The sequence below is a fragment of the Chrysemys picta genome, chromosome 13, assembly GCF_011386835.1.
Source record: "Chrysemys picta bellii isolate R12L10 chromosome 13, ASM1138683v2, whole genome shotgun sequence".
NCBI lineage: Eukaryota > Metazoa > Chordata > Testudines > Emydidae > Chrysemys > Chrysemys picta.
The window spans coordinates 17795585-17823462 of NC_088803.1; the positions used below are offsets into that span (position 1 = coordinate 17795585).

Consider the following 27878-nt stretch of genomic DNA (forward strand, 5'->3'; position numbering starts at 1 on the left):
CCGGCCCCTGCCCGCTCCACGCTGCCCCGCGGGCTGCAGGGCTGGAGCAGCCTCCAGGCTGCACTCCCGGCCCCGAGTGCAGCGGCCTGGGCAGGAGCCCTCTGGCATGGCGGGGGGCTCACAGCTGAGCCCCTCGTCTCCCTCCCTTGCTAGCCCCCCTTTGCCCGCCCGGTGCCTGGGTGCCAGAGCTGACTCACCAGCTCCAGAATCCAGGCACCGCCGCTGCCCCCTCCCTCCAGGCTTGCCCTGCCATGTGGCAAGCCTGGGAGGGAGGAGGAATGCTGCGTGGTTGGGGAAGAGGCGGGGCCAGGGCGGGGATTTGGGGAGGGAGCCAATGGGGGAAAAAGGGGGGTGGAGCCGGGGCAGGGGGGCGCGAGCGCCAGAGCCGAGGGCAAAATTTCTTTTTTGTCCAGTGTCCCGACCAAACATTGGTTGGGAGGCGGGACAAAGAAGCAAATATCGGGACAGTCCCAATAAAATCGGGACGTCTGGTCACCCTATCCATATCAGTGACCCATCCTCTTTATTATTTACCATCCTCCAAGTTTTGTGTCATCTTCAAACCTTCTCTGTGATGATTTTATGATCTGGCGAAGAACATGCGGAAGATGCTCCCCTTCTAGAGATGGGCAGCAGTTGTGCATGGACAAAAGCAGTAGGGGTTGGGTGCAAGAAGATGCAGAAACCACCACAACAGCAACAGGCACAAAAGCAGAGGGAGAGGAACCTAGGGTGACCCTAGAGTGGGAGAGGAGAGGTCTCAGGTGGGAGCACTGTTGGCACAGGTTGAGGAGGGGGCAGGGTTTCATCCTTTGAGGTGGTCATTGCATTTGAGGGCAAGATTCCTAAAGACTCATAGAGTTTGTCAAAGAGGTGAGGACTAAGGGCGGAGCTCTTTCCATGTCTCAGTCCTGCAGCGGGTAAGGGGGGCATCTGCCTCATAGAACACTGCAATAGCTCAGATGGCCCTTCCTTCCCTTGTAGTCCCTGTCCCGTCTCCTCCTTCCTCTTCTCATCTCACTTTGAGCAATCAGTTTTCTCCTCTCATCTCGGCAGAGGAAATCATGGCCCAGGAAGCAAATAAAGTGGTTACGGATGCTGTGGGCTGGTTTGACCCTGTTTTAAGTGACTTAATGTGTGGATTGCCTGACATTATGATGATGTCCAGAGTGTGAAGAATTGTAATAAAAAAAATTCAGCATGGAGGCAGCTGATTAGTCACAGACAGTGCTGGGCCCATCTCTCTTTTTGGGGCCAGTTACCCAATGACAAGCCAATACTCCATGTAGTTAGGCTTGGAATCAGCAGTTTTTTATTGGCAAACGTCAGTAAACATCAATTTCACCACACGCACACCAACTGATGAAAAATATTTTCATCGATGATAATCAAAATTTCCAGCTAGACAAAGTAAAGGAAATGCTGCTTGAGAACCAGCAGCGGCTCCAGGCACCAGCGCTCCAAGTGCGTGCCTGGGGCAGCAAGCTGCGGGGGGTGCCCTGCCGGACCCTGAGAGGGCGGCAGTCAGGCAGCCTTCTGTGGCTTGCCTGTGGGAGGCCCACTGGTCCCACGGATTCGGTGGCAATTTGGTGGCGGTTACGCTGAAGCCGCGGGACTGGCGGACCTCCCGCAGGTTGGGGCGGCAAAAAATCTAGAGCCGCCCCTGTTGAGAACTAAAGTTCAATTAACGAATAGTTACTTTGTTTATCTTGTTATGTGGTGTTGACAGTTTTTGTTTTAACGGATATAAAGCTTTAATTTTTTGAATCGCAACATCGACTGTCATTAAATAATTATTGTCTGTCCCCTATTATCTCTCAAACATACACCCCATAATTTCCTTGCAATAGTGAAATTTGTATTCATAAAAATAATTTAAAAAAATGCCTAAAAGTAAACCTGATTGCTTGCTATTAAAACATGCATTAAATAGCTTCAGGTCATCAACCTCCACTGTACTGAGAGAAATGATAGCGTGCTAAGGGCAATAAGTAATATAAATAATAGACAAACAAAACACATATAAATAATAGAAAGGAAGGAAACTGCAGTTACAGAGGATTACAGAAAAAGAAGCCCAATTCAGGCGATCAGAAGAGAAGGCAAATTTGTGAAAATCATAGCATATCAGGCTGGGAAGGGACCTCAGGAGGTCATCTAGTCCAACCCCCTGCTCAAAGCAGGACCAACAGCAACGAAATCACCCCAGCCAGGGTTTTGTCAAGCCAGGCCTTAAAAACCTCTATGGATGGAGATTACACCACCTCCCTAGGTAACCCATTCCAGTGCTTCACCACCCTCCTAGTGAAATAGTGTTTCCTAATATCCAACCTAGACCTTCCCTACTGCAACTTGAGACCATCGCTCCTTGTTCTGTCATCTGCCACCACTGAGAGCAGCCGAGATCCATCCTATTTGGAACCCTATCTCAGAGAGTTGAAGGCTACTATAAAATCCCCCCTCACTCTTCTCTTCTGCAGACTAAATAAGCCCAGTTCCCTCAACCTCTCCTTGTAAGTCATGTGCCCCAGCCCCCAGGTCATTTTCGTTGCCCTCTGCTGGACTCTCTCCAATTTGTCCACATCTTTTCTGTAGTGGGGGGATCCCAAACTGGACATAATACTCCAGGTGTGACCTCATCAGTGCCGAATAGAGGGGAATAATCACTTCCCTCAATCTGCTGGCAATGCTCCTATAAATGCAGCCCAATATGCCATCTGCCTTCTTGGCAACAAGGGCACACTGCTGACTCATATCCAGCTTCTCATCCACTGTATTCCCCAGGTCCTTTTCTGCATAACTGCTGCTTAGCCAGCTGTAAAATGCTATAACATGATATACAGACATCTTACACACATGAAAAAGGACAAGGAATTCCTTGAAACATGAAATGAGAATTATGAAGTTGTTGGGGGAGAGGGGATTATTCTCTGCTGGAAGGAAAGAGGTGTGTGTGTGTGTGTGTGTGTGTGTGTGTGTGTAAGTAAAATATTCCACTGACCCAAATCTCCTAGAGACCAGCTCTTCCAAGCTATTTAGGCCCTGACCTGAGAGAGCTGTCTCAGGAAGTCTGTAGGATGCTCAGTGCATGTTGCCAGCTGTCTAGTTTTATGGCCTCTGGATTGTCCCAGAAGTCCTGGTTTTTCATTGTACCTCAGAGGTAGTAACCCTAGAGGGGCAGGGCTCAGGGGTTGCTGATCTGGAGGAGAAAGGACTGGCAGAGGTTGGGAACTGCTGCATGGCAGTGCTGGCCTAGGGCACATTTTAACAGACCCCCTGTCAGATTATTTTATTTCCCTGCTGATCGAAGGATTCTTTCTCTAACTGTTTGCAGTCAGAGCTCAATCTGCTGCCTGTCTGCTATCAAAAGGTGCTTTTTGCCCAAGAGTTATGCAGAGGGAAAAGGCGAAAGTAGCAAAAATACCCAATGGCCGGTGATGGGACACTAGATGGGGAGGACTCTGAGTTACTACAGAGAATTCTTTCCTAGGTGTCTACCTGGTGGGTGTTGTCCACATGCTCCGGGTCTAACTGATCACCATATTTGGGGTCAGGGAGGAATTTTCCCCCAGGTCAGATTGGCAGATCCATGGGGTTTTTCACCTTCCTCTGCACCATAGGCCATGGGTCACTTGCAGGTTTAAACTAGTGTCAGTGGTCGATTCTCTGTAACTTGAAGTCTTTAAACCATGATTTGAGGATTTCAGTAATTCAGCCAGAGGTTAGGGGTCTTTTACAGGAGTGGATGGGTGAAGTTCTGTGGCCTGCAATGTGCAGGAGGTCAGACTAGATCAGTGGTTCCCAAACTTGTTCTGCCACTTGTGCAGGGAAAGTCCCTGGCGGGCCGGGCCGGTTTGTTTACCTGCCGCGTCCGCAGGTTCGGCCGATCGCAGCTCCCAGCTGTGGGAAGCGGCACGGGCCGAGGGATGTACTGGCCGCCACTTCCAGCAGCTCCCATTGGCCTGGAGCAGCAATCCATCATCATCATGATGGTCCCTTCTGGCCTTAAAGTCTATGAAAGAGGAAAGCAGTTCACAACATGAGGAGAGACTATGTTACAGTTACACCCCCTAAAACAACCTTGGGAAAGGAAGAAACAGCACCTGCTGCTGGCTTACACGTTTTAAATGCTGAAGCCTGGGTAAGGCTGTCTAGAACATTATTATGAATAAATCTGTTCTTTTCTGTGCTCTCATTACATTTCTGCACTTCTGGACTTCACCTTTCTCATTTCAGCACCAAGATCATGGACATCAAAAAAGTACATATTGTGATTCCAATAGTGATGGCTGGGATCATTGGATACTTGGGGTAAGTGTTTCAGTAAATGCTTGGGCCTGATCCTCCGGTGGAATAAATCCATTTACACCAGTCAATAAGCTAGACTTTCATTTCTCTTGGGGCTTGAATAGGCACAGGGAGAGAATAGATTCAGTAGAGCAGGTTGGAACCTTTTTCAAACGTTTTTTATATCCAAAATCTTTTCATCCAAAACCATTAATTGAAAATTTCCACAGAAATTATTAATTAAAATAAACATTCCCTTTTCCAGTCAAATTAGGAAATGGAAAAAAAATTGACTTTTTTGGGGTGAAGTGGGTTGTTCTTGTTTGAGGGTGCAAGCAGGGGTGGGTTTTTTGGCATTTTTAGGGTTGTTTCTGTCATTTTGTCCTTATTGCACTGCTTGTTTAGACACAAAAGGGGAGGAAATGGGCAAATGAAAGAGGAGGGGAAAGAAAGAAAAGTGAAAAACAAACAAACCTGGAAAATTTTGAAATTAAAAGACTTTGGAAAACCAACCAATAAAAACTTCCAATAAACAATAGAAAATCATGTCTTTTAAAAAACCTGCAAAATTAAAATGACTCAAATTTCCTTTTTCCCTCCTCCACAGAATTTGTTTTTCTTCATTTTTATGATCAGTTCTACTCAGGAAATTGGTGCATGTGCAGATTGCTCTCAGTTAAATCTGAGTATGCAGAGTAAATCCAGTGAAGACAATAGAAGTCAGAATAAGGGGTTAAAGTCAGGGATAGGGTTAGAAGGCAGAGTCCAGCTAAGGGAGAATCCAGCATTAATGGTAGGGTTTTAATTTTGACTAAAAAAAATTCTGAGCCAGAGCCCCAGCTGCTGTTGACCAATGTATGGTGGCTAGCATCTATATAAATATATATAATCACATTAATAATATGTATTATTCTCACCATATACCTATTAATATGCATTTAGCAGAAATACTATAGCAGTTATATAGCTTAAATTGACCCGTACCTTTGTTATAATCCTGTTCACTTATGCTAAGTATGGCATCACACCTTGTGTTCGCTGAAGAAAGTTTTGGCTTAAGTAAATAGGGAAACTATCCAGATTAGGACATGTGAGTGTTTTACCATAGCAAGTGGTGGTCATTTCTCTCCCAGACCAGTACCTGGAATGTCCCAGAGGAAAAGGATAAGGTATTAGTGCTCTATCTTGGTACAAATGTAGGATCTTCAGTGATCTGAAACCCTACAAAAAGTGGTAACTAGATCAAATTACAAAGGATGAATATGAACAAACAACACAAGCATGTAGGGATAAAATTAGAAAGGCTAAGGCAAAAATGAGATTAAAGTAGCTACAATCATAAAGGATAACAAGAAAACATTTCTACAAATACATTAGAAGCAAGAGGAAGACCAAGGACAGGGTAGGTCAGTTACTCAAAGAGGAGGAAAAAAAACAATAATAGAAAATATGGAAATGGCAGAAGTGCTAAATGACTATTTTGTTTCATTTTTCACCAAAAGTTTAGTAGCAATTGGATTTCTAATATAGTGAACACCAGTGAGAATGAAGTAGTATCAGATGCTAAAATAGGGAAAGAACAAGTAAAAAAAGTCAGCTGTCTAGTTTTATGGCCTCTGGATTGTCCCAGAGGTCCTGGTTTTTCATTGTACCTCAGAGGTAGTAACCCTAGAGGGGCAGGGCTCAGGGGTTGCTGATCTGGAGGAGAAAGGACTGGCAGAGGTTGGGAACTGCTGCATGGCAGTGCTGGCCTAGGGCACATTTTAACAGACCCCCTGTCAGATTATTTTATTTCCCTGCTGATCGAAGGATTCTTTCTCTAACTGTTTGCAGTCAGAGCTCAATCTGCTGCCTGTCTGCTATCAAAAGGTGCTTTTTGCCCAAGAGTTATGCAGAGGGAAAAGGCGAAAGTAGCAAAAATACCCAATGGCCGGTGATGGGACACTAGATGGGGAGGACTCTGAGTTACTACAGAGAATTCTTTCCTAGGTGTCTACCTGGTGGGTGTTGTCCACATGCTCCGGGTCTAACTGATCACCATATTTGGGGTCAGGGAGGAATTTTCCCCCAGGTCAGATTGGCAGATCCATGGGGTTTTTCACCTTCCTCTGCACCATAGGCCATGGGTCACTTGCAGGTTTAAACTAGTGTCAGTGGTCGATTCTCTGTAACTTGAAGTCTTTAAACCATGATTTGAGGATTTCAGTAATTCAGCCAGAGGTTAGGGGTCTTTTACAGGAGTGGATGGGTGAAGTTCTCTGGCCTGCAATGTGCAGGAGGTCAGACTAGATCAGTGGTTCCCAAACTTGTTCTGCCACTTGTGCAGGGAAAGTCCCTGGCGGGCCGGGCCGGTTTGTTTACCTGCCGCGTCCGCAGGTTCGGCCGATCGCAGCTCCCAGCTGTGGGAAGCGGCACGGGCCGAGGGATGTACTGGCCGCCACTTCCAGCAGCTCCCATTGGCCTGGAGCAGCAATCCATCATCATCATGATGGTCCCTTCTGGCCTTAAAGTCTATGAAAGAGGAAAGCAGTTCACAACATGAGGAGAGACTATGTTACAGTTACACCCCCTAAAACAACCTTGGGAAAGGAAGAAACAGCACCTGCTGCTGGCTTACACGTTTTAAATGCTGAAGCCTGGGTAAGGCTGTCTAGAACATTATTATGAATAAATCTGTTCTTTTCTGTGCTCTCATTACATTTCTGCACTTCTGGACTTCACCTTTCTCATTTCAGCACCAAGATCATGGACATCAAAAAAGTACATATTGTGATTCCAATAGTGATGGCTGGGATCATTGGATACTTTGGGTAAGTGTTTCAGTAAATGCTTGGGCCTGATCCTCCGGTGGAATAAATCCATTTACACCAGTCAATAAGCTAGACTTTCATTTCTCTTGGGGCTTGAATAGGCACAGGGAGAGAATAGATTCAGTAGAGCAGGTTGGAACCTTTTTCAAACGTTTTTTATATCCAAAATCTTTTCATCCAAAACCATTAATTGAAAATTTCCACAGAAATTATTAATTAAAATAAACATTCCCTTTTCCAGTCAAATTAGGAAATGGAAAAAAAATTGACTTTTTTGGGGTGAAGTGGGTTGTTCTTGTTTGAGGGTGCAAGCAGGGGTGGGTTTTTTGGCATTTTTAGGGTTGTTTCTGTCATTTTGTCCTTATTGCACTGCTTGTTTAGACACAAAAGGGGAGGAAATGGGCAAATGAAAGAGGAGGGGAAAGAAAGAAAAGTGAAAAACAAACAAACCTGGAAAATTTTGAAATTAAAAGACTTTGGAAAACCAACCAATAAAAACTTCCAATAAACAATAGAAAATCATGTCTTTTAAAAAACCTGCAAAATTAAAATGACTCAAATTTCCTTTTTCCCTCCTCCACAGAATTTGTTTTTCTTCATTTTTATGATCAGTTCTACTCAGGAAATTGGTGCATGTGCAGATTGCTCTCAGTTAAATCTGAGTATGCAGAGTAAATCCAGTGAAGACAATAGAAGTCAGAATAAGGGGTTAAAGTCAGGGATAGGGTTAGAAGGCAGAGTCCAGCTAAGGGAGAATCCAGCATTAATGGTAGGGTTTTAATTTTGACTAAAAAAAATTCTGAGCCAGAGCCCCAGCTGCTGTTGACCAATGTATGGTGGCTAGCATCTATATAAATATATATAATCACATTAATAATATGTATTATTCTCACCATATACCTATTAATATGCATTTAGCAGAAATACTATAGCAGTTATATAGCTTAAATTGACCCGTACCTTTGTTATAATCCTGTTCACTTATGCTAAGTATGGCATCACACCTTGTGTTCGCTGAAGAAAGTTTTGGCTTAAGTAAATAGGGAAACTATCCAGATTAGGACATGTGAGTGTTTTACCATAGCAAGTGGTGGTCATTTCTCTCCCAGACCAGTACCTGGAATGTCCCAGAGGAAAAGGATAAGGTATTAGTGCTCTATCTTGGTACAAATGTAGGATCTTCAGTGATCTGAAACCCTACAAAAAGTGGTAACTAGATCAAATTACAAAGGATGAATATGAACAAACAACACAAGCATGTAGGGATAAAATTAGAAAGGCTAAGGCAAAAATGAGATTAAAGTAGCTACAATCATAAAGGATAACAAGAAAACATTTCTACAAATACATTAGAAGCAAGAGGAAGACCAAGGACAGGGTAGGTCAGTTACTCAAAGAGGAGGAAAAAAAACAATAATAGAAAATATGGAAATGGCAGAAGTGCTAAATGACTATTTTGTTTCATTTTTCACCAAAAGTTTAGTAGCAATTGGATTTCTAATATAGTGAACACCAGTGAGAATGAAGTAGTATCAGATGCTAAAATAGGGAAAGAACAAGTAAAAAAAGTCAGCTGTCTAGTTTTATGGCCTCTGGATTGTCCCAGAGGTCCTGGTTTTTCATTGTACCTCAGAGGTAGTAACCCTAGAGGGGCAGGGCTCAGGGGTTGCTGATCTGGAGGAGAAAGGACTGGCAGAGGTTGGGAACTGCTGCATGGCAGTGCTGGCCTAGGGCACATTTTAACAGACCCCCTGTCAGATTATTTTATTTCCCTGCTGATCGAAGGATTCTTTCTCTAACTGTTTGCAGTCGGAGCTCAATCTGCTGCCTGTCTGCTATCAAAAGGTGCTTTTTGCCCAAGAGTTATGCAGAGGGAAAAGGCGAAAGTAGCAAAAATACCCAATGGCCGGTGATGGGACACTAGATGGGGAGGACTCTGAGTTACTACAGAGAATTCTTTCCTAGGTGTCTACCTGGTGGGTGTTGTCCACATGCTCCGGGTCTAACTGATCACCATATTTGGGGTCAGGGAGGAATTTTCCCCCAGGTCAGATTGGCAGATCCATGGGGTTTTTCACCTTCCTCTGCACCATAGGCCATGGGTCACTTGCAGGTTTAAACTAGTGTCAGTGGTCGATTCTCTGTAACTTGAAGTCTTTAAACCATGATTTGAGGATTTCAGTAATTCAGCCAGAGGTTAGGGGTCTTTTACAGGAGTGGATGGGTGAAGTTCTGTGGCCTGCAATGTGCAGGAGGTCAGACTAGATCAGTGGTTCCCAAACTTGTTCTGCCACTTGTGCAGGGAAAGTCCCTGGCGGGCCGGGCCGGTTTGTTTACCTGCCGCGTCCGCAGGTTCGGCCGATCGCAGCTCCCAGCTGTGGGAAGCGGCACGGGCCGAGGGATGTACTGGCCGCCACTTCCAGCAGCTCCCATTGGCCTGGAGCAGCAATCCATCATCATCATGATGGTCCCTTCTGGCCTTAAAGTCTATGAAAGAGGAAAGCAGTTCACAACATGAGGAGAGACTATGTTACAGTTACACCACCTAAAACAACCTTGGGAAAGGAAGAAACAGCACCTGCTGCTGGCTTACACGTTTTAAATGCTGAAGCCTGGGTAAGGCTGTCTAGAACATTATTATGAATAAATCTGTTCTTTTCTGTGCTCTCATTACATTTCTGCACTTCTGGACTTCACCTTTCTCATTTCAGCACCGAGATCATGGACATCAAAAAAGTACATATTCTGATTCCAATAGTGATGGCTGGGATCATTGGATACTTGGGGTAAGTGTTTCAGTAAATGCTTGGGCCTGATCCTCCGGTGGAATAAATCCATTTACACCAGTCAATAAGCTAGACTTTCATTTCTCTTGGGGCTTGAATAGGCACAGGGAGAGAATAGATTCAGTAGAGCAGGTTGGAACCTTTTTCAAACGTTTTTTATATCCAAAATCTTTTCATCCAAAACCATTAATTGAAAATTTCCACAGAAATTATTAATTAAAATAAACATTCCCTTTTCCAGTCAAATTAGGAAATGGAAAAAAAATTGACTTTTTTGGGGTGAAGTGGGTTGTTCTTGTTTGAGGGTGCAAGCAGGGGTGGGTTTTTTGGCATTTTTAGGGTTGTTTCTGTCATTTTGTCCTTATTGCACTGCTTGTTTAGACACAAAAGGGGAGGAAATGGGCAAATGAAAGAGGAGGGGAAAGAAAGAAAAGTGAAAAACAAACAAACCTGGAAAATTTTGAAATTAAAAGACTTTGGAAAACCAACCAATAAAAACTTCCAATAAACAATAGAAAATCATGTCTTTTAAAAAACCTGCAAAATTAAAATGACTCAAAAATTTCCTTTTTCCCTCCTCCACAGAATTTGTTTTTCTTCATTTTTATGATCAGTTCTTCTCAGGAAATTGGTGCATGTGCAGATTGCTCTCAGTTAAATCTGAGTATGCAGAGTAAATCCAGTGAAGACAATAGGAGTCAGAATAAGGGGTTGAAGTCAGGGATAGGGTTAGAAGGCAGAGTCCAGCTAAGGGAGAATCCAGCATTAATGGTAGGGTTTTAATTTTGACTAAAAAAATTCTGAGCCAGAGCCCCAGCTGCTGTTGACCAATGTATGGTGGCTAGCATCTATATAAATATATATAATCACATTAATAATATGTATTATTCTCACCATATACCTATTAATATGCATTTAGCAGAAATACTATAGCAGTTATATAGCTTAAATTGACCCGTACCTTTGTTATAATCCTGTTCACTTATGCTAAGTATGGCATCACACCTTGTGTTCGCTGAAGAAAGTTTTGGCTTAAGTAAATAGGGAAACTATCCAGATTAGGACATGTGAGTGTTTTACCATAGCAAGTGGTGGTCATTTCTCTCCCAGACCAGTACCTGGAATGTCCCAGAGGAAAAGGATAAGGTATTAGTGCTCTATCTTGGTACAAATGTAGGATCTTCAGTGATCTGAAACCCTACAAAAAGTGGTAACTAGATCAAATTACAAAGGATGAATATGAACAAACAACACAAGCATGTAGGGATAAAATTAGAAAGGCTAAGGCAAAAATGAGATTAAAGTAGCTACAATCATAAAGGATAACAAGAAAACATTTCTACAAATACATTAGAAGCAAGAGGAAGACCAAGGACAGGGTAGGTCAGTTACTCAAAGAGGAGGAAAAAAAACAATAATAGAAAATATGGAAATGGCAGAAGTGCTAAATGACTATTTTGTTTCATTTTTCACCAAAAGTTTAGTAGCAATTGGATTTCTAATATAGTGAACACCAGTGAGAATGAAGTAGTATCAGATGCTAAAATAGGGAAAGAACAAGTAAAAAAAGTCAGCTGTCTAGTTTTATGGCCTCTGGATTGTCCCAGAGGTCCTGGTTTTTCATTGTACCTCAGAGGTAGTAACCCTAGAGGGGCAGGGCTCAGGGGTTGCTGATCTGGAGGAGAAAGGACTGGCAGAGGTTGGGAACTGCTGCATGGCAGTGCTGGCCTAGGGCACATTTTAACAGACCCCCTGTCAGATTATTTTATTTCCCTGCTGATCGAAGGATTCTTTCTCTAACTGTTTGCAGTCAGAGCTCAATCTGCTGCCTGTCTGCTATCAAAAGGTGCTTTTTGCCCAAGAGTTATGCAGAGGGAAAAGGCGAAAGTAGCAAAAATACCCAATGGCCGGTGATGGGACACTAGATGGGGAGGACTCTGAGTTACTACAGAGAATTCTTTCCTAGGTGTCTACCTGGTGGGTGTTGTCCACATGCTCCGGGTCTAACTGATCACCATATTTGGGGTCAGGGAGGAATTTTCCCCCAGGTCAGATTGGCAGATCCATGGGGTTTTTCACCTTCCTCTGCACCATAGGCCATGGGTCACTTGCAGGTTTAAACTAGTGTCAGTGGTCGATTCTCTGTAACTTGAAGTCTTTAAACCATGATTTGAGGATTTCAGTAATTCAGCCAGAGGTTAGGGGTCTTTTACAGGAGTGGATGGGTGAAGTTCTGTGGCCTGCAATGTGCAGGAGGTCAGACTAGATCAGTGGTTCCCAAACTTGTTCTGCCACTTGTGCAGGGAAAGTCCCTGGCGGGCCGGGCCGGTTTGTTTACCTGCCGCGTCCGCAGGTTCGGCCGATCGCAGCTCCCAGCTGTGGGAAGCGGCACGGGCCGAGGGATGTACTGGCCGCCACTTCCAGCAGCTCCCATTGGCCTGGAGCAGCAATCCATCATCATCATGATGGTCCCTTCTGGCCTTAAAGTCTATGAAAGAGGAAAGCAGTTCACAACATGAGGAGAGACTATGTTACAGTTACACCCCCTAAAACAACCTTGGGAAAGGAAGAAACAGCACCTGCTGCTGGCTTACACGTTTTAAATGCTGAAGCCTGGGTAAGGCTGTCTAGAACATTATTATGAATAAATCTGTTCTTTTCTGTGCTCTCATTACATTTCTGCACTTCTGGACTTCACCTTTCTCATTTCAGCACCAAGATCATGGACATCAAAGAAGTACATATTCTGATTCCAATAGTGATGGCTGGGATCATTGGATACTTGGGGTAAGTGTTTCAGTAAATGCTTGGGCCTGATCCTCCGGTGGAATAAATCCATTTACACCAGTCAATAAGCTAGACTTTCATTTCTCTTGGGGCTTGAATAGGCACAGGGAGAGAATAGATTCAGTAGAGCAGGTTGGAACCTTTTTCAAACGTTTTTTATATCCAAAATCTTTTCATCCAAAACCATTAATTGAAAATTTCCACAGAAATTATTAATTAAAATAAACATTCCCTTTTCCAGTCAAATTAGGAAATGGAAAAAAAATTGACTTTTTTGGGGTGAAGTGGGTTGTTCTTGTTTGAGGGTGCAAGCAGGGGTGGGTTTTTTGGCATTTTTAGGGTTGTTTCTGTCATTTTGTCCTTATTGCACTGCTTGTTTAGACACAAAAGGGGAGGAAATGGGCAAATGAAAGAGGAGGGGAAAGAAAGAAAAGTGAAAAACAAACAAACCTGGAAAATTTTGAAATTAAAAGACTTTGGAAAACCAACCAATAAAAACTTCCAATAAACAATAGAAAATCATGTCTTTTAAAAAACCTGCAAAATTAAAATGACTCAAAAATTTCCTTTTTCCCTCCTCCACAGAATTTGTTTTTCTTCAATTTTATGATCAGTTCTACTCAGGAAATTGGTGCATGTGCAGATTGCTCTCAGTTAAATCTGAGTATGCAGAGTAAATCCAGTGAAGACAATAGGAGTCAGAATAAGGGGTTAAAGTCAGGGATAGGGTTAGAAGGCAGAGTCCAGCTAAGGGAGAATCCAGCATTAATGGTAGGGTTTTAATTTTGACTAAAAAAATTCTGAGCCAGAGTCCCAGCTGCTGTTGACCAATGTATGGTGGCTAGCATCTATATAAATATATATAATCACATTAATAATATGTATTATTCTCACCATATACCTATTAATATGCATTTAGCAGAAATACTATAGCAGTTATATAGCTTAAATTGACCCGTACCTTTGTTATAATCCTGTTCACTTATGCTAAGTATGGCATCACACCTTGTGTTCGCTGAAGAAAGTTTTGGCTTAAGTAAATAGGGAAACTATCCAGATTAGGACATGTGAGTGTTTTACCATAGCAAGTGGTGGTCATTTCTCTCCCAGACCAGTACCTGGAATGTCCCAGAGGAAAAGGATAAGGTATTAGTGCTCTATCTTGGTACAAATGTAGGATCTTCAGTGATCTGAAACCCTACAAAAAGTGGTAACTAGATCAAATTACAAAGGATGAATATGAACAAACAACACAAGCATGTAGGGATAAAATTTGAAAGGCTAAGGCAAAAATGAGATTAAAGTAGCTACAATCATAAAGGATAACAAGAAAACATTTCTACAAATATATTAGAAGCAAGAGGAAGACCAAGGACAGGGTAGGTCAGTTACTCAAAGAGGAGGAAAAAAAACAATAATAGAAAATATGGAAATGGCAGAAGTGCTAAATGACTATTTTGTTTCATTTTTCACCAAAAGTTTAGTAGCAATTGGATTTCTAATATAGTGAACACCAGTGAGAATGAAGTAGTATCAGATGCTAAAATAGGGAAAGAACAAGTGAAAAATTACTTCGACAAGTTAACCGTGTTCAAGTTGCCAGGCCTGACGAAATACATTCTACTGACTGAGGAGATATCTAACTGAGGAGATATCTGAGCCATTAGTGATTATCTTAAAAAAGTCAGGGAAGGAGGGAGAGATTCCAAGGACTGAAAAAGGGCAAATAAAGTGCCAATCTATTAAAAAGGGAACAAGGACAATCCAGAAAATTACAGACCAGTCATCTTAACTTCAGTACCCAGATAATGGGGAAAATAAATTAAGCAATCAATTTGCAAACACCTAGAATATAATAAGGTGATAAGTAACAGTCAGCATGGATTTTTGAAGAAGAAATCATGTCAAACCAACCTAATAACTTTCTTTGACAGGGTAACAAGTCTTGTGGATAGGGGGAAGTGATAGATGTGGTATATCTTGACTTTAGTAAAGCTTTTGATACTGTCTCAAATGACTTTGTCATAAACAATCTAGGAAAATACAACCTAGATGGAGCTACTATAAGGTGGGTGCATAACTGGTTGGAAAACCATTCCCAGAGAGTAGATATCAGTGGCTCACAGTTGTGCTGGAAGGGCATATCAAGTGGGGTCCTAATAAGTTTTGGGTTGAGTTCTGTTCAATATCTTCATCAATGATTTAGATCAGTGGTTCTCAAAGCCGGTCCACCGCTTGTTCAGGGAAAGCCCCTGGCAGGCTGGGCCGGTTTGTTTACCTGCCACGTCCGCAGGTTCGGCCGATCGCGGCTCCCACTGGTCGCTGTTCACCGCTCCAGGCCAATGGGGGCTGCAGGAAGTGGCGCGGGCTGAGGGATGTGCTGGCTGCCCTTCCCGCAGCCCCCATTGGCCTGGAGCGGCGAACCGCAGCCAGTGGGAGCCGCGATTGGCCGAACCTGCAGACGTGGCAGGTAAACAAACCGTCCCGGCCCGCCAGGGGCTTTCCCTGAACAAGTGGCAGACCAGCTTTGAGAACCACTGATTTAGATAATGGCATAGAGAGTACACTTGTAAAGTTTGCAGATCATACCAAGCTGGGAGGAGTTGCAAGTGCTTTGGAGGATAGGATTAAAATTCAAAATGATCTGGACAAACCGGAGAAAAGGTCTGAAATAAATAGGATGAAATTCAATAAGGACAAATGCAAAGTACTCCATTTAGGAAGGAACAATCAATTGCACACATACAAAATGGAAAATGACTGCCTAGGAAGGAGCACTGCGGAAAGGGATTTGGTGGTCATAGTGGATCACAAGCTAAATATGAGTCAAGAGTGTAACAATGTTACAAAAAAAGCTAACATCATTTTAGGATGTATTAGCAGGAGACATGAGAAGCAATTCTTCTGCTTTACTCCACTCTGATATGACCTCACTTGAAGTATTGTGTCCAGTTATGGGTGCTACATTTCAGGAAGGATGTGGGAAAATTGGAGAAAGTCCAGAGAAGAGCAACAAACGTGATTAAAGGTCTAGAAAACATGATCTATGGGGAAACATTGGAAAAACAGGGTTTGTTTAGTCTGGAGAAGAGAAGACTAAGAGGGGACATGATAACAATTGGCTTAAATTGCAGCAAAGGAGGTTTAGATGGGAGATTAGGAAAAACTTCCTAACTATCAGGGTGGTTAAGCACTGGAATAAATTGCCTAGGGAGGTTGTGGAATCTCTGTCATTGGAGGTTTTTAGAGCAGGCTAGACAAACACTTCTCAGGGATGGTCTAGCGATAATATGATTCTATGATTATTGGCTTATAGCAAATAAACCTGAGTAATATTGGTCATTTGTTCTCTTGAATATATTTCATAATGAACCAAAGTGTGGTCGAGCAACTGGCTATACAGTTGATCAACACTGGAGCAAAGGATCCATAGCTCCAATGGGGCCAGATCTACAGTTAGTGTTGATAAAAGTAGCTCTCTTAGAGTCTGCTTATCTATGCCAATTCTCAGCATCTGAGGATGTGGTCCTACAATATTGAGGCAGTTCCTTGTTGATTGTCAAGGTTCCTTCCCCACTTTGAACTTTAGGGTATAGATGTGGGGACCTGGATGAGAAGCTCTAAGCTCAATTAACAGCTTAGATCTGTTCTGGCTGCCACCTCTCCCAAGCACTAATTCCCTTCCCTGGGTAGCCTTGAGAGACTCTTCACCAATTCCCTAGTGAACACAGATCCAAACCCCTTGGATCTTAAAACAAGGAAAAATCAATCAGGTATAAAAAAAGGCTTTTAATTAAAGAAAAGAAAGGTAAAAGAAAACCCTCTGGGAGAGATTAGCATACCAGCTACTCTCACAGACAACAGATTCCAAACACAGAGGATGTTCCCCTGGGCAAAACCTTAGTTACACACAAAAAATACCCAAATATCCAATTTAATTCTTCCTCTAATTGCACAAGACAGGTTACAAAGAAATAAACATAAACCTATTTATTTCCTTCCCTAATACTCACTACTTAATAAGATGCTGAATTCTGGAGCTTTCCCACTCGGGTCAAAAGTGAAAACTCAACAGACAAAGGGAACTTCCCTTTGAACCATCTTGTCCTCCCATTGGTTCCTCTGGTCAGGTGTCAGCTAGGCTAGGTGAACTTCTGGTTCAATTCCAGATTCCACTGATGCATGTTACCATTTAGGTATGCAATGTTGTTGTAGCCATGTGGATCCCAGGATATAAAAGAGACAAGGTTGGAGAGGCAATATCTTTTATTGGACCAAATTCTGTTGGTGAGAGAGACAAGCTTTTGAGCTATACAGAGCTCTTCTTCATGTCTGGGAAAGGTACTCAGAATGTCACAGCTAAATACAAGATCAAACAGATAGTTTAGCATCAGTAGTTAGCACATATTCTAAGGGACTATTCAAGGTGAAGAAGCCTTGTGACGGGGCAGGAAGACCCCATCCAGTGCAGGGTGAGTGCACTCCGTCCACCGAACTGCCGTTGATGTCAAAGCTACAAGGTTTGGTGGTTGTTAGAGGCTTTCCCTTGACCCTCCCACTTCCTGGTTCTTGTCACGCAGACAGCAAGCAGCAAAAGACCAGAAGTCTGAAGTGCAGACAATGCGATGTTTATTGGGGTTAGTTTCCAAGCAAGCATATTCCGAAGCCCTTAACACAAGTTGGGCTTATCTCTATACGCCGATAGACTCTGTTCCCTAGTGTTCCCTTCCCAGCTCTGACGCCGCAGAGCGTTTACCTCATGTCCCCCTTCCCAGGTCTGATGCTGCAGAGCATTGCCCGTGTCCCTGTTGCCTGTTCCCTATTTCCTGTTCCCGTTCTCCCTGCACTTAGCAAACATGATTCCAGTTTCCCTTCCACTTCCTGTTTGACCCCAGTTTATATAGTAATATTCTCAGCTATGCCTTAACCAATCATTTTACTGAAATTTAACTAACCAATCCTAACACATTGTAACATAATTCTCTAACCAATTATATCCCACTACCCTAATTAACTTACTCCTAGCAAAATTCATTATGCAGAAGACAGAAACAATTAGAGAACCAGACAGATTAACAATAGAAAAGTGGGGGCCATAAAGATAAAACATGCAGAAATGAGGGTTTCACACCCACAACCTTTGATAAGTGATTTCTTGCCAGACAGGATGCTATCAAAGTTTTCTTTAACCATCTTAAGATCTGTTTCTTTATCCGGTGGTGATGGGCACTATCAGGAAATGTTCTTCTTCCTAACAGCCCAATAACACCTTATTTAGGGTTACCATACGTCTGGATTTTCCCGGACATGTCCGGCTTTTTGGGCCTCAAATCCCCGTCCGGGGGGAAAACCCAATAAGCCGGACATGTCCGGGAAAATAGGGAGGGAGGGACCGGCGGTGCTCGACTGGTGGCTGGAGCTGCTGGGGCCGGCGGTGCTCGGCCGGGGGCCGGGGCCGGCGGTGCTCGGCCGGCAGTGCGGAGCCGGGGGCTGGCGGTGCTCGGCCGGCGGTGCGGAGCCGGCGGTGTGGAGCCGGGGGCAGGGGCCAGCGGTGCTCTGCCGGGGGCGGCGGTGCTCAGCCCTGGGGCTGGGCTGGGCCCGGCGGTGCGGGGCCGGGCGGTGTGGGGCCGGGGGCTGGGCGGTGCTCGGCCGGGGGTCGGCGGTGCCGGGCCGGGAGCTGCTCGGGCCAGGGTCGGGGGGCCGGCGGTGCGGGGCCGGGGGCCACGGCCGGGTGCCGGGGCCAGGCGGTGCTTGGCCGGGGGTCGGCGGTGCCGGGCCGGGCAGTGCTCGGCCCGGGTTGGGGGCCGGAGGGGCGGGGCCGGCGGGGCGGGGACAGGCCAGGCGCCGGGGCCGGGGCCGGGCGGTGCTCGGCCAGGGGTCAGCGGTGCCGGGCCAGGCGGTGCTCGGCCCGGGGCCGGGGGCTGGCGCCGGCAGTGAGGAGCCAGGGTTGGGGGCCGGCGGTTGGGGGATCAGGGGCGCTTGGAGGGGCAGGGCTTCGGGCGGCGCGGCACTGGCGGGGGCTTGCGCGGCGCTCAGGGGGGCGGGGCTTGGCACAGTGCGTCGCTTAGAGGGGGGCGGGGGCTTGCGTGGCGCTCGGGGGGCAGGGCTTCGGGCGGCGTGGTGCTGGGGGGGCAGGGATTTCGGCGGCGCTGGTGGGGGTGAGTTTGGCTGTGCGTCGCTCGCGGGGGGGGGTACGGAGGGGCGGTGCTCTTCTTTTTTGCCTGGGGCGGCAAAAAAGTTAGACCCGGCCCTGTCCAGACGTAGAAATAATACATGCAAACAAATAGGATGAACACATTCAGTAGATTATAAGCTTTATAATGATACCTTACAAGAGACCTTTTGCATAAAGCATATTCCAGTTACATCATATTCACATTCATAAGCATATTTTCATAAAGCATATGGAGTGCAACATCACATCCGCCTCCTGAACTTACTGCTAGAGACTTGGACACTGTCCATGGTGGAGGCAGTATACCTAAAATTCCTCTTTTCTGGACAGGGCATCTGCTACCCAGTTCTCTTTTCCTTTAATATGTATAATTTCCATGTCAAATTCCTGCAGGACCAGGCTCCAGCAAAGCAGTTTGGAGTTTGTGCCCTTAGTCTGGTTAAGCCATATCAAATGTGAATGGTCAGTTAGAATCCTGAATCTCCTATTAAAGAGGTAAGGCCTTAGTTGTTTGACAGCCCACACAATAGCATAGCACTCCTTCTCTATGAGAGAGTAATTCTGTTAAGCAGGGGACAGCTTTTTGATTAGGAAGGCAATGGGTTCCTTGGTGTGCTCCCCTGTCTGCATCAGCACAGCACCCCACCCTGTCTGATGCATCAGTACACAATTCAAAAATCTTATCAAACTCCGGGCTGGCCAGCACAGGCTCCACAGACAAAAGTGATTTTACCTTGTTGAAACCTTTCTGGCACGCCTCTGACCAAATTAGGTTGATGCTTTTTACATAAGTCTGTGATTGGGGATACAATGTCACTGAACCCCTACACAAACCTCCTGTAATAGTTTGCCAAGCCTATGAAGGATTGGATTTGCCTTTTAGTCTGGGGTACGGGCCATTTTATAATGGCTTCCACCTTAAGAGAGTCGGGGGATATTTCACACACCCCTACCCAGTGCCCCAGATAAGGGACTTTGGCTGCCCCTATCTTGCACTTAGAGGGTTTCACAGTTAGCCCAGCTTCTTTGAGCTTTTATAGCACAACTCTCAGGTGCTCCTTGTGGTCACCCCAGGTGTTGCTGAATACAGCAATGCCATCTTTGTATTCCCTAGCACAGTGGTTCCCAAACTTTAACAGCTCGTGAACCCCTTTTACTAAAATATCAAATCTCATGAACCCCCTCCTAAAAATGAATATTTCTATGGATTTTCTCCCTTACCTGAGCATAAATTATAGAAGCAGTGATCTTGGAAATAACTTGGGTTTTTTATGACACGCTTATTACACACTATTTATTATTACATTATTATTTATCATTACATTGTAAATTTTATTACATTATGAAAACAGCAACATTCTTCCAAGATTTCACTTTTGTAGCTCATATCGCTTCGATTAAGCCTCCTACATGTTTCATCAAGGAGTACCAGACGTGAAACAACATGAAGGTATTTAAGAAGCCAACTCAAATAAAGAGTTCCTCCCACAAGCATTTGGGTCTTGAGCAGTCCAGGCAAACAACGCACAATTACAACAAAACAGGTGGGGGGGGAAGTATAGCTCAGTGGTTTGAGTATTGGCCTACTAAAGCCAGGGTTGTGAGTTCAATCCTTGAGGAGGCCACTTAGGGATCTGGGGCAAAAATCAGTACTTGATCCTGCTAGTTAAGGCAGAGGGCTGGACTTGATGACCTTTCAGGGTCCCTTCCAGTTCTATGAGATCGGTATATCTCCATTTAAACTTGTTGTGCCAGGAAGTCATGGTCACAGGGCTCAGGCTACCAGCCCCCACAGATGGCTCCCATGTCCCAAGGGGTGGCTCTGTCCACCATTACAGAATTTTTTTCTGAGAACCCCCAAGGGTTCACGAACCTCAGTTTGGGAACCACTGCCCTAGCATAATTCTGCAAATGATTTAACACTCTGTTGACCAGTCTCTGGAAGGTTGTACCAGCATTTACCAGACCAAAAGGTAGCACCGTAAAGTCATAGAGCCCTATATCAGTGATAAAAGCTGATTTTTGTTGTGCCTCCCCCTCCAAAGAGATCTTCCAGTAACCTTTAGTTAGATCAAAGGGACTGAGGTACTTGGCTTGGCTCAGCACATCCAGCATGTCATCAGTTCTTGGCATGGGGTATGCATCTGTTACAGTGACAGCATTGAGTTTCCTATAGTCTACACAAAATCTTACAGTGCCATCCCTTTCGGGGACCAAGACCACCAGGGAAGCCCATGTACTGTCAGATTCCTTGATCACCTCAGGTCCAACATGCTTTGTATCTCAGCCCGAATTTGCTCCTTCACCTTGCCAGTGGCCCTGTAAGGCCCAGAATGGGCGGGGGGGCTGTCCCCCTTTCATGAGGATTCTATAGGACAGCAAGTGTGTCCTTCCTGGTTTGTTGGAAAATACCTCACTGTACCTTTGCAGCGCTGATAAAGCTTCCCCCTTTTCGACTGGTGTCAGCTCACTACAGATTTCCATACTTTCCAGAGTTGATCCGTATTGGCATTCAGCCATCACATCAGTGAGTGGGTGTGCCTCAGTTTACTCTTCGACACAACACATCATGTTTACCCTGGCCACTCTACTGTGATAGGCCTTGAGTCTGTTTACATGTACCAATTGGGGCACAGTATCATCAAGGGCTTTTTAACTTTATAAGTGTCCTCACTTGCCACTTCCACCACTTCAAAGAGCCCCTCCCAGGAGTTTTGCATTTTGAACTTTTTCGCAGGGCTGAGTACCATTACCAAATCTCCTATGTCAAAAGTGTGTTTACAAGTATTTTTATCATACCATGCCTTTTGCTTGGCCTGACTGCTCTGGAGGCTGTTTTGGACAATTTCCATCATGTCCTTCAACTCCCTCCTGAACCTCTGAACGTACTGTCATGGGTTCTTCCCTCACCTTGTTGCATCCTTCCCAGGTATCCCTAATGAGGTTGAGAGGTCCCCTCACTTTCCTCCCATATAGAAGGTCAAATGGGGAAAATCCCATGGACTCTTGGGGTACCTCTGTGTAGGCATACAGCAGGAATGGCAATAACTCATCCCAACTCTGGCCCCTTTTCTTGGCATACATCCCCAGCATGGATTTTAGGCTCCCATTGAACCTTTCCACCAGCCCATTGGCCTGGTGGTGATAGGGGGCCGTCTTAAGCTGTTTCACTCCACACACCTTCCATAGCTCATTGAACAACTGTGACATAAAATTTGCCCCCCGATCAGACAAAATCTCCTTAGGGAAGCCCACTCTGCTGAATATGGTGAGCAGGGCTCTTTCCACTGTCTCAGCTTCTGTGTTAGACAGTGTGATTTCCTCAGGATACTGAGTGGTGAAGTCTACTACCACTAAGATATACTTGTTCCTCCGCTGAGGGGTGTGTGGCATAGGACCCATTATATCCATTGCCACCCTTTGGAACGCCTCCCGTATGACAGGCAAGGGACGCAGCAGAGCCTTCTGGGGTCCCACCGGTTTCTTCCTCTCCTGATACACCGCACAAGTCCTACAATAATCCCTCACATCATTCTTTATCTCTGGCCAGTAGAAATTCCTCCTCAGCCTGTCATAAATCCTTTGTATCCCCAAGTGACCAGCGAAGGGACTATCCCGTGCTACCAGCACTAATTCCCCCTGGTGTTGGCTGGGTACAACCAACTGTTATGCTTATAAGAAGCACGCAGGATCTTTTTAGGGAAAAAGGCAATACGCCACGTTTATTGAAGATACAACAATTAGCATATGCATTCAATCACACCACACACACACTGTCACACCAGTCAATGTTATAGTTACCAGTCCAGAGTCCGGATCTAGTGGCCAGCTAGGCCAGCTAGGTAGGGAGAAGCCGGGTTCCGTCATTTGTGACATGATGCTCCAAGGAAGTCTTGGGAGAACGAACCCAAAGTTTCATGGCAAGGCACCCTGTTTATATAGTGATTTTTCTTCATTGGGACCAATGAGTTTTGCACCATCATGCTGTAATCAATTGTTGTTTGACGAATGCTTGTTTTCTTAAATTGTCCTTCTTATTCTTTACATTAAGTTCCTCAGGGAGTTATTCCATGCTGGTTTTGATTACCGCTATTTTGTCCCCATTGATAGGTGCCTGTCTCATCTTTAGAGTCGTCAATCTGCCCTCCTCTGATGCTTCAATAGGGGCATGTTTCATAGATTATAGATTATAGGACTGGAAGGGACCTCGAGAGGTCATCGAGTCCAGTCCCCTGCCCGCATGGCAGGACCAAATACTGTCTAGACCATCCCTGATAGACATTTATCTAACCTACTCTTAAATATCTCCAGAGACGGAGATTCCACAACCTCCCTAGGCAATTTGTTCCAGTGTTTAACCACCCTGACAGTTAGGAACTTTTTCCTAATGTCCAACCTAGACCTCCCTTGCTGCAGTTTAAACCCATTGTTTCTGGTTCTATCCTTAGAGGCTAAGGTGAACAAGTTCTCTCCCTCCTCCTTATGACACCCTTTTATGTTGCAGCCACCTGGCGCCCTTGCGTCTGTCTCTGGTTCCTCCCTTGTACATCTGGTTCAGCTACGGCCTTCACACTTATCTCTTAACACAAACATTCCTTATTCACACACAAAACAGAATTAATTTACACAGAACATTTTGAACAGGAACATCAAATTGCAATGCAAAAGAAAACAATCATGGCATTCTTTTACTTATTTTAAAATGCTAAACCTACAACAAATTGGTGACCCTCAAAGGTCTGTTACTGCTTTGGAATCAGTCCAGACACATATTCTGGCTGATGTATCTCTCTACCCATTGGCCCATTAGGTCATTCCCTTTCTGTTATTCTTAAAGGGTGGCTGGCAGGATATGATCAAATCATACACCAATACATTTAATACATGCTACATTATTATTCTTTATTCTCATTCTAAATTATATAAAATACAAACATAAAATCCTACTACTACATGTCCCCCTTTTGACCCCTCAAGAACAATTCTTGAGTGGGTCATATTTTATACAATTGCTTCATAGCAATATTCTGAGAGACAATTTTAGCTTGTGGTTGTAATTTAACAAACTTTTGTTTGTTTGTTTGTTTAACAGCACATACAACACATTCCTAGCAAGCAAACACAGGACTATATTAACACAACTAGCAATGGGTGGACATGATAGACAATATGACCTTAGAGGTCAGGGACCAGCCTGTAAAAAACATTGTACCAATGATAGGCTGTTAGGTTTTTTTAGACTTAGCAATTTTTAGCTTGTCTTTATTGACATGTAATATTTGAATGACACGCTTCCCTATATTCTTTTGTGTCTGTTGTAAAAACTGAGTCACCTTTTTTAGTTTATTTTATACCTATGTTTCCAATGATATGTTCTTGGTGCATGGTTCTGTGGTGACAGGTAGGGACAAGCACACCCATTTGTGAGGGCTTCATTCCGTACACACTTGGGTATTTACTATTTTTTCTTTTTTTTAGCCCATTGACCTATAACCCGCGGTAGCCAAAAGAATCCCATGGTCAATTTTGGAAGTGGGCTCACTTTTTATATTTTTGTCTCCACAGATTGTTGGTGAGCAATTTTAACAATAATTTTACCTAATAACAAATCAGGCTTAACCATGCTGGAAACATACTGCATTTCTTTATATTTGTAAGTGTTAAACAAGGACCTTTTTTGTTGTTTTAAAAGATGCATTAATACCCAAACATTCCCAGTTATTACCCAAAACATTTTGTGTTTTAGTAATGCTAAACTAAGAATTTGCATCTTAGTACATCCTATGGCCAAGGCAGTTTTATTTCTTAATTCTATTTGTACCAAATTCACAGTATTATTTGCCTGCTTGTGAATGAGACTATCTTGCAGTTGTGACAAGAAACTTAACTTATTTTTAATTACCTTTAGGGCTACAGTGTTTATAATTTCTCCTTTAAATTTAACTTTTCCTAATACGGTGTTTACTACATTTTATTTTGCTCGGCCATTGGAGTGTTGATGTGTTTTTATTTAGGCCATTATAATAGGAAGGGAGTAGCGTGAACATTTAGGTTCCAATTTACTACAGGGTATTGGATAGTACTTTACAATAACTGTTAATATTCTTTCTGTCTTAACAAGCTCATTCCACTGATATGGTAATTGTGGGTAGCTGGAACTCCAGGTGGTATCCCCATAGGGACCCTCTATTTTAACCCTTATTCCCCAGTGGTTTGGTATTTTTGTGGTGTTTATAAGGTGGACCTTAAGTCTTACTTCCCCTTCCCAGGCATATATGTTGGTATTTCCTAAGGGTTTTAAGAGTTGACTAGTGTTTTTATTATACCATTCCATGAGGATCACTGATTACGGGTAGGAATTTATGATTGGTTGGCAGGGAGTGAATTATTTCTTAAATATTGGCTTATAAGGAGGGCTGGATTTTCTTTTATGATTGCTTTAATTATTTGGGCACTAAAAGTTCCCAGAAGCAGGTAAAGCCAAATCTTATGCTGGAGTCTCATTTTCTGTGGATTAAGCAGCGCTTTGTGCTCAGGTTCCGGGATGTCCTTTTCTGCAAAGAATTCAAACTGCTTATAGGGTTGGCCGGGGCCTCAGTTCTTCCCTACAGGGGTCTCCCTATACAGTTTCCCATTCTCTTCAAAAAACTTCTCCCCCCACTCCCTTCCTGGAGTTCCCTGCCAGACACACTTTCTTATGCCCTCAAGGGAGGGGTCAGCCCTTTGTTTAGCTTCAAATTCCTGACAGACAACCCTTGAGATAGTGTCCCTGTCTCTAGGCACTGACTGCATCTCCCCTGTCTCCACCCGGGAGCCTGTCCTCTTCATCCCGGCAGAAGCCTGGCTCTGCCTCTGCCATACTTGGCACCCCACCTTCCTGCACTGTCTTGTTAATAGGACCCTCCCCCACCTCCTCTGTGGGTTCCAAGGTCCCCGCCCTGTTTCTCGGGATTCCCTCTGAGTCACCCACCCCCGTGTTCCCTGGGGCAGGATGTGTTAGCTGTTCAGCTGCATCAGACCTACAGTCATCAGCTAGAACAGCCTCTTCATCCACAGGCAGTGCTCTCTCCTCCCCCTCTAGGAGCCCCTCACAGCCTTTCTTCATGCTGCAAGTTATCACACTAACGGTCCTAGTTTTGCTGAAAAAATCATTTCCCAGCAACATGTCCGGGGGATGTCCTCGAGCATCCTCACCAATAAATCACCTTCCAGACCTTCCCACTCCACATGAACCTTTGCCACCCCATCCCCTTAATGTGGTTTGTCTGCCCTGTCAAAACACTAGCATCTGGAACCACACTTGGTCAGACCAGAGAGAACTGAGCTGCAGTATCCCTCTATCCCAGACACTCTGTGCCATCAATCTTGATAACCTTGATGTGTTCCATGTCGGCTTCACAAGGCCCTGTGTCCACCAAACTGGTGTGATAAGAGGTGGGAGTGCCCTCTGGGGCCACAGGGTTGAGGACAACTGAGCTAACATGGGACAAGGGAGGTTTACTCTCCTTTAATTTGGGACAGGTGCTCCTCAGGAGCTCTGGGGAATTACAGTGAAAGCACCTTCTGGGATCCCCTGGTTGTCCAGGAGACCTGGGGCAAGTAACAGGGGAATGGGGAGATAAACACCAGCCTCCTTTTTCCCAGGGGTAAAATGGTGATTCTGCTTTCCACCAACCCTGTACCCCTCTGCCAGTGGTTTCTGTTTAATCGCAGCTTGTGATTGCTCATAAGAGTCTACAAACCCAGCTAATTCACCCACTGCAGCCACCTTTTTCTCCCACAAATATTGTTTTACATCATCACTGCACGTATTCAGGAACTGCTCCTGAACAACCAAATCACACATTTCTTCAAAGCTTGTAATGCCTTTTCCCCTCACCCACTTGTCTAACAAATCCCTCATTTCATTTATATAAGCCACATTACTCAATCCAGTTCCCCTCTTAAGGCTCCTGAATGTAACCCTGTAAATTTCAGGTATAATCTGAAACTGTTTCAAAGCCGATTCCTTAAATATACCATAGTTCTAAGCATCAGCAATAGGGATCTTATTGAATATGTCCAGAGCTCTCCCAGTCAATTTTGCAACTAAAGTAGTCATCTTTTGAGCCTCAGAAATCGCATGGAGAGTGCACAGTCTCTCAAAGGTGATGAAATACTCAGCAATATCACTGGATTCATCATATGGTGGACATAATCGTTCCCATTTATGGATTTTTGGGGAAGTGGAACCAGCTGCTGAAGGGTTCTGTCTCTTCCACTCCATCACAGTCAGTTCATGCTTCTGGGTCTCAATCTGGGTTTGTATCTGGGCTTCAATTGCTTTGTCTTTTAACGTCAGGGCTTATGTTCCTTCTTCTTTGGCTGTCTGCCCAAACTGACCTGAGTTGCTCCCCTTTTATAGTGCTGCTACACTAGGAGCATGCCCAATAGGGCTCAGGGGATGTTGCTTTCTCAGCCCACAGTGTGGCGTTAACCCTTCCCCACCCAGTGTGGGGTGAGTGCACTCCATCACAGGCCTAATAACACCCTGTAGTCATAGGACAAAAAGAATCTGGATTTATGGCTTATTACAACTATCTGTAACCCACTAACCCCCACGTTTTGTCCTATGACTACACAGGTTTTACTCTATGAATCTCAAAAGCTTGTCTCTCTCACCAACCAAAGTTGATCCAATAAAAAGTATTACTTCATCCACCTTGTCTCTTCATTATTTTAGATGTCAAAAGATTTAATTACAGGTTTCAGAGTAGCATCTAGGGCAGGGGTGGGCAAACTTTTTGGCCTGAGGGCCACATCTAGGTATAGAAATTATATGGCAGGCCACGAATGCTCATGAAATTAGGGGTTGGGGTGCAGGAGAAGGTGAGGGCTCTGGCTGGGGCTGAGAGCTCTGCGGTGGGGCCAGAAATGAAGAGTTCAAGGTGAGGGAGGGGGCTCCGGTGTGGGGCAGGGGGTTGGGGTGCATGGGGGTGAGGGCTCTGGCTGGGGGTGTGGGCTCTGGGGTGGGGCTAGGGATGAGGGATTTGG

General features: G+C 44.6%; 1 protein-coding gene across 47 annotated transcripts in view; it reads left to right on the top strand.

The window, feature by feature from the left end:
- Positions 1–27878, top strand: part of LOC101953665 (histo-blood group ABO system transferase 1-like) — a 50614-nt gene that overhangs the window by 5568 nt on the left and 17168 nt on the right. For 16 of the 47 annotated variants that reach the window (XM_065565494.1, XM_065565500.1, XM_065565502.1 and 13 more), the window contains exons 2-4: positions 7023–7097; positions 9809–9883; positions 12596–12670. In XM_065565494.1, coding sequence (XP_065421566.1) covers positions 7033–7097; positions 9809–9883; positions 12596–12670 — 215 coding nt within the window. In that variant the 5' untranslated portion in view covers positions 7023–7032. Of the gene's footprint in view, positions 1–4236; positions 4312–7022; positions 7098–9808; positions 9884–12595; positions 12671–27878 lie in introns of all 47 variants that reach the window. The other 31 variants (XM_065565487.1, XM_065565486.1, XM_065565490.1 and 28 more) reach the window with 8 other exon arrangements.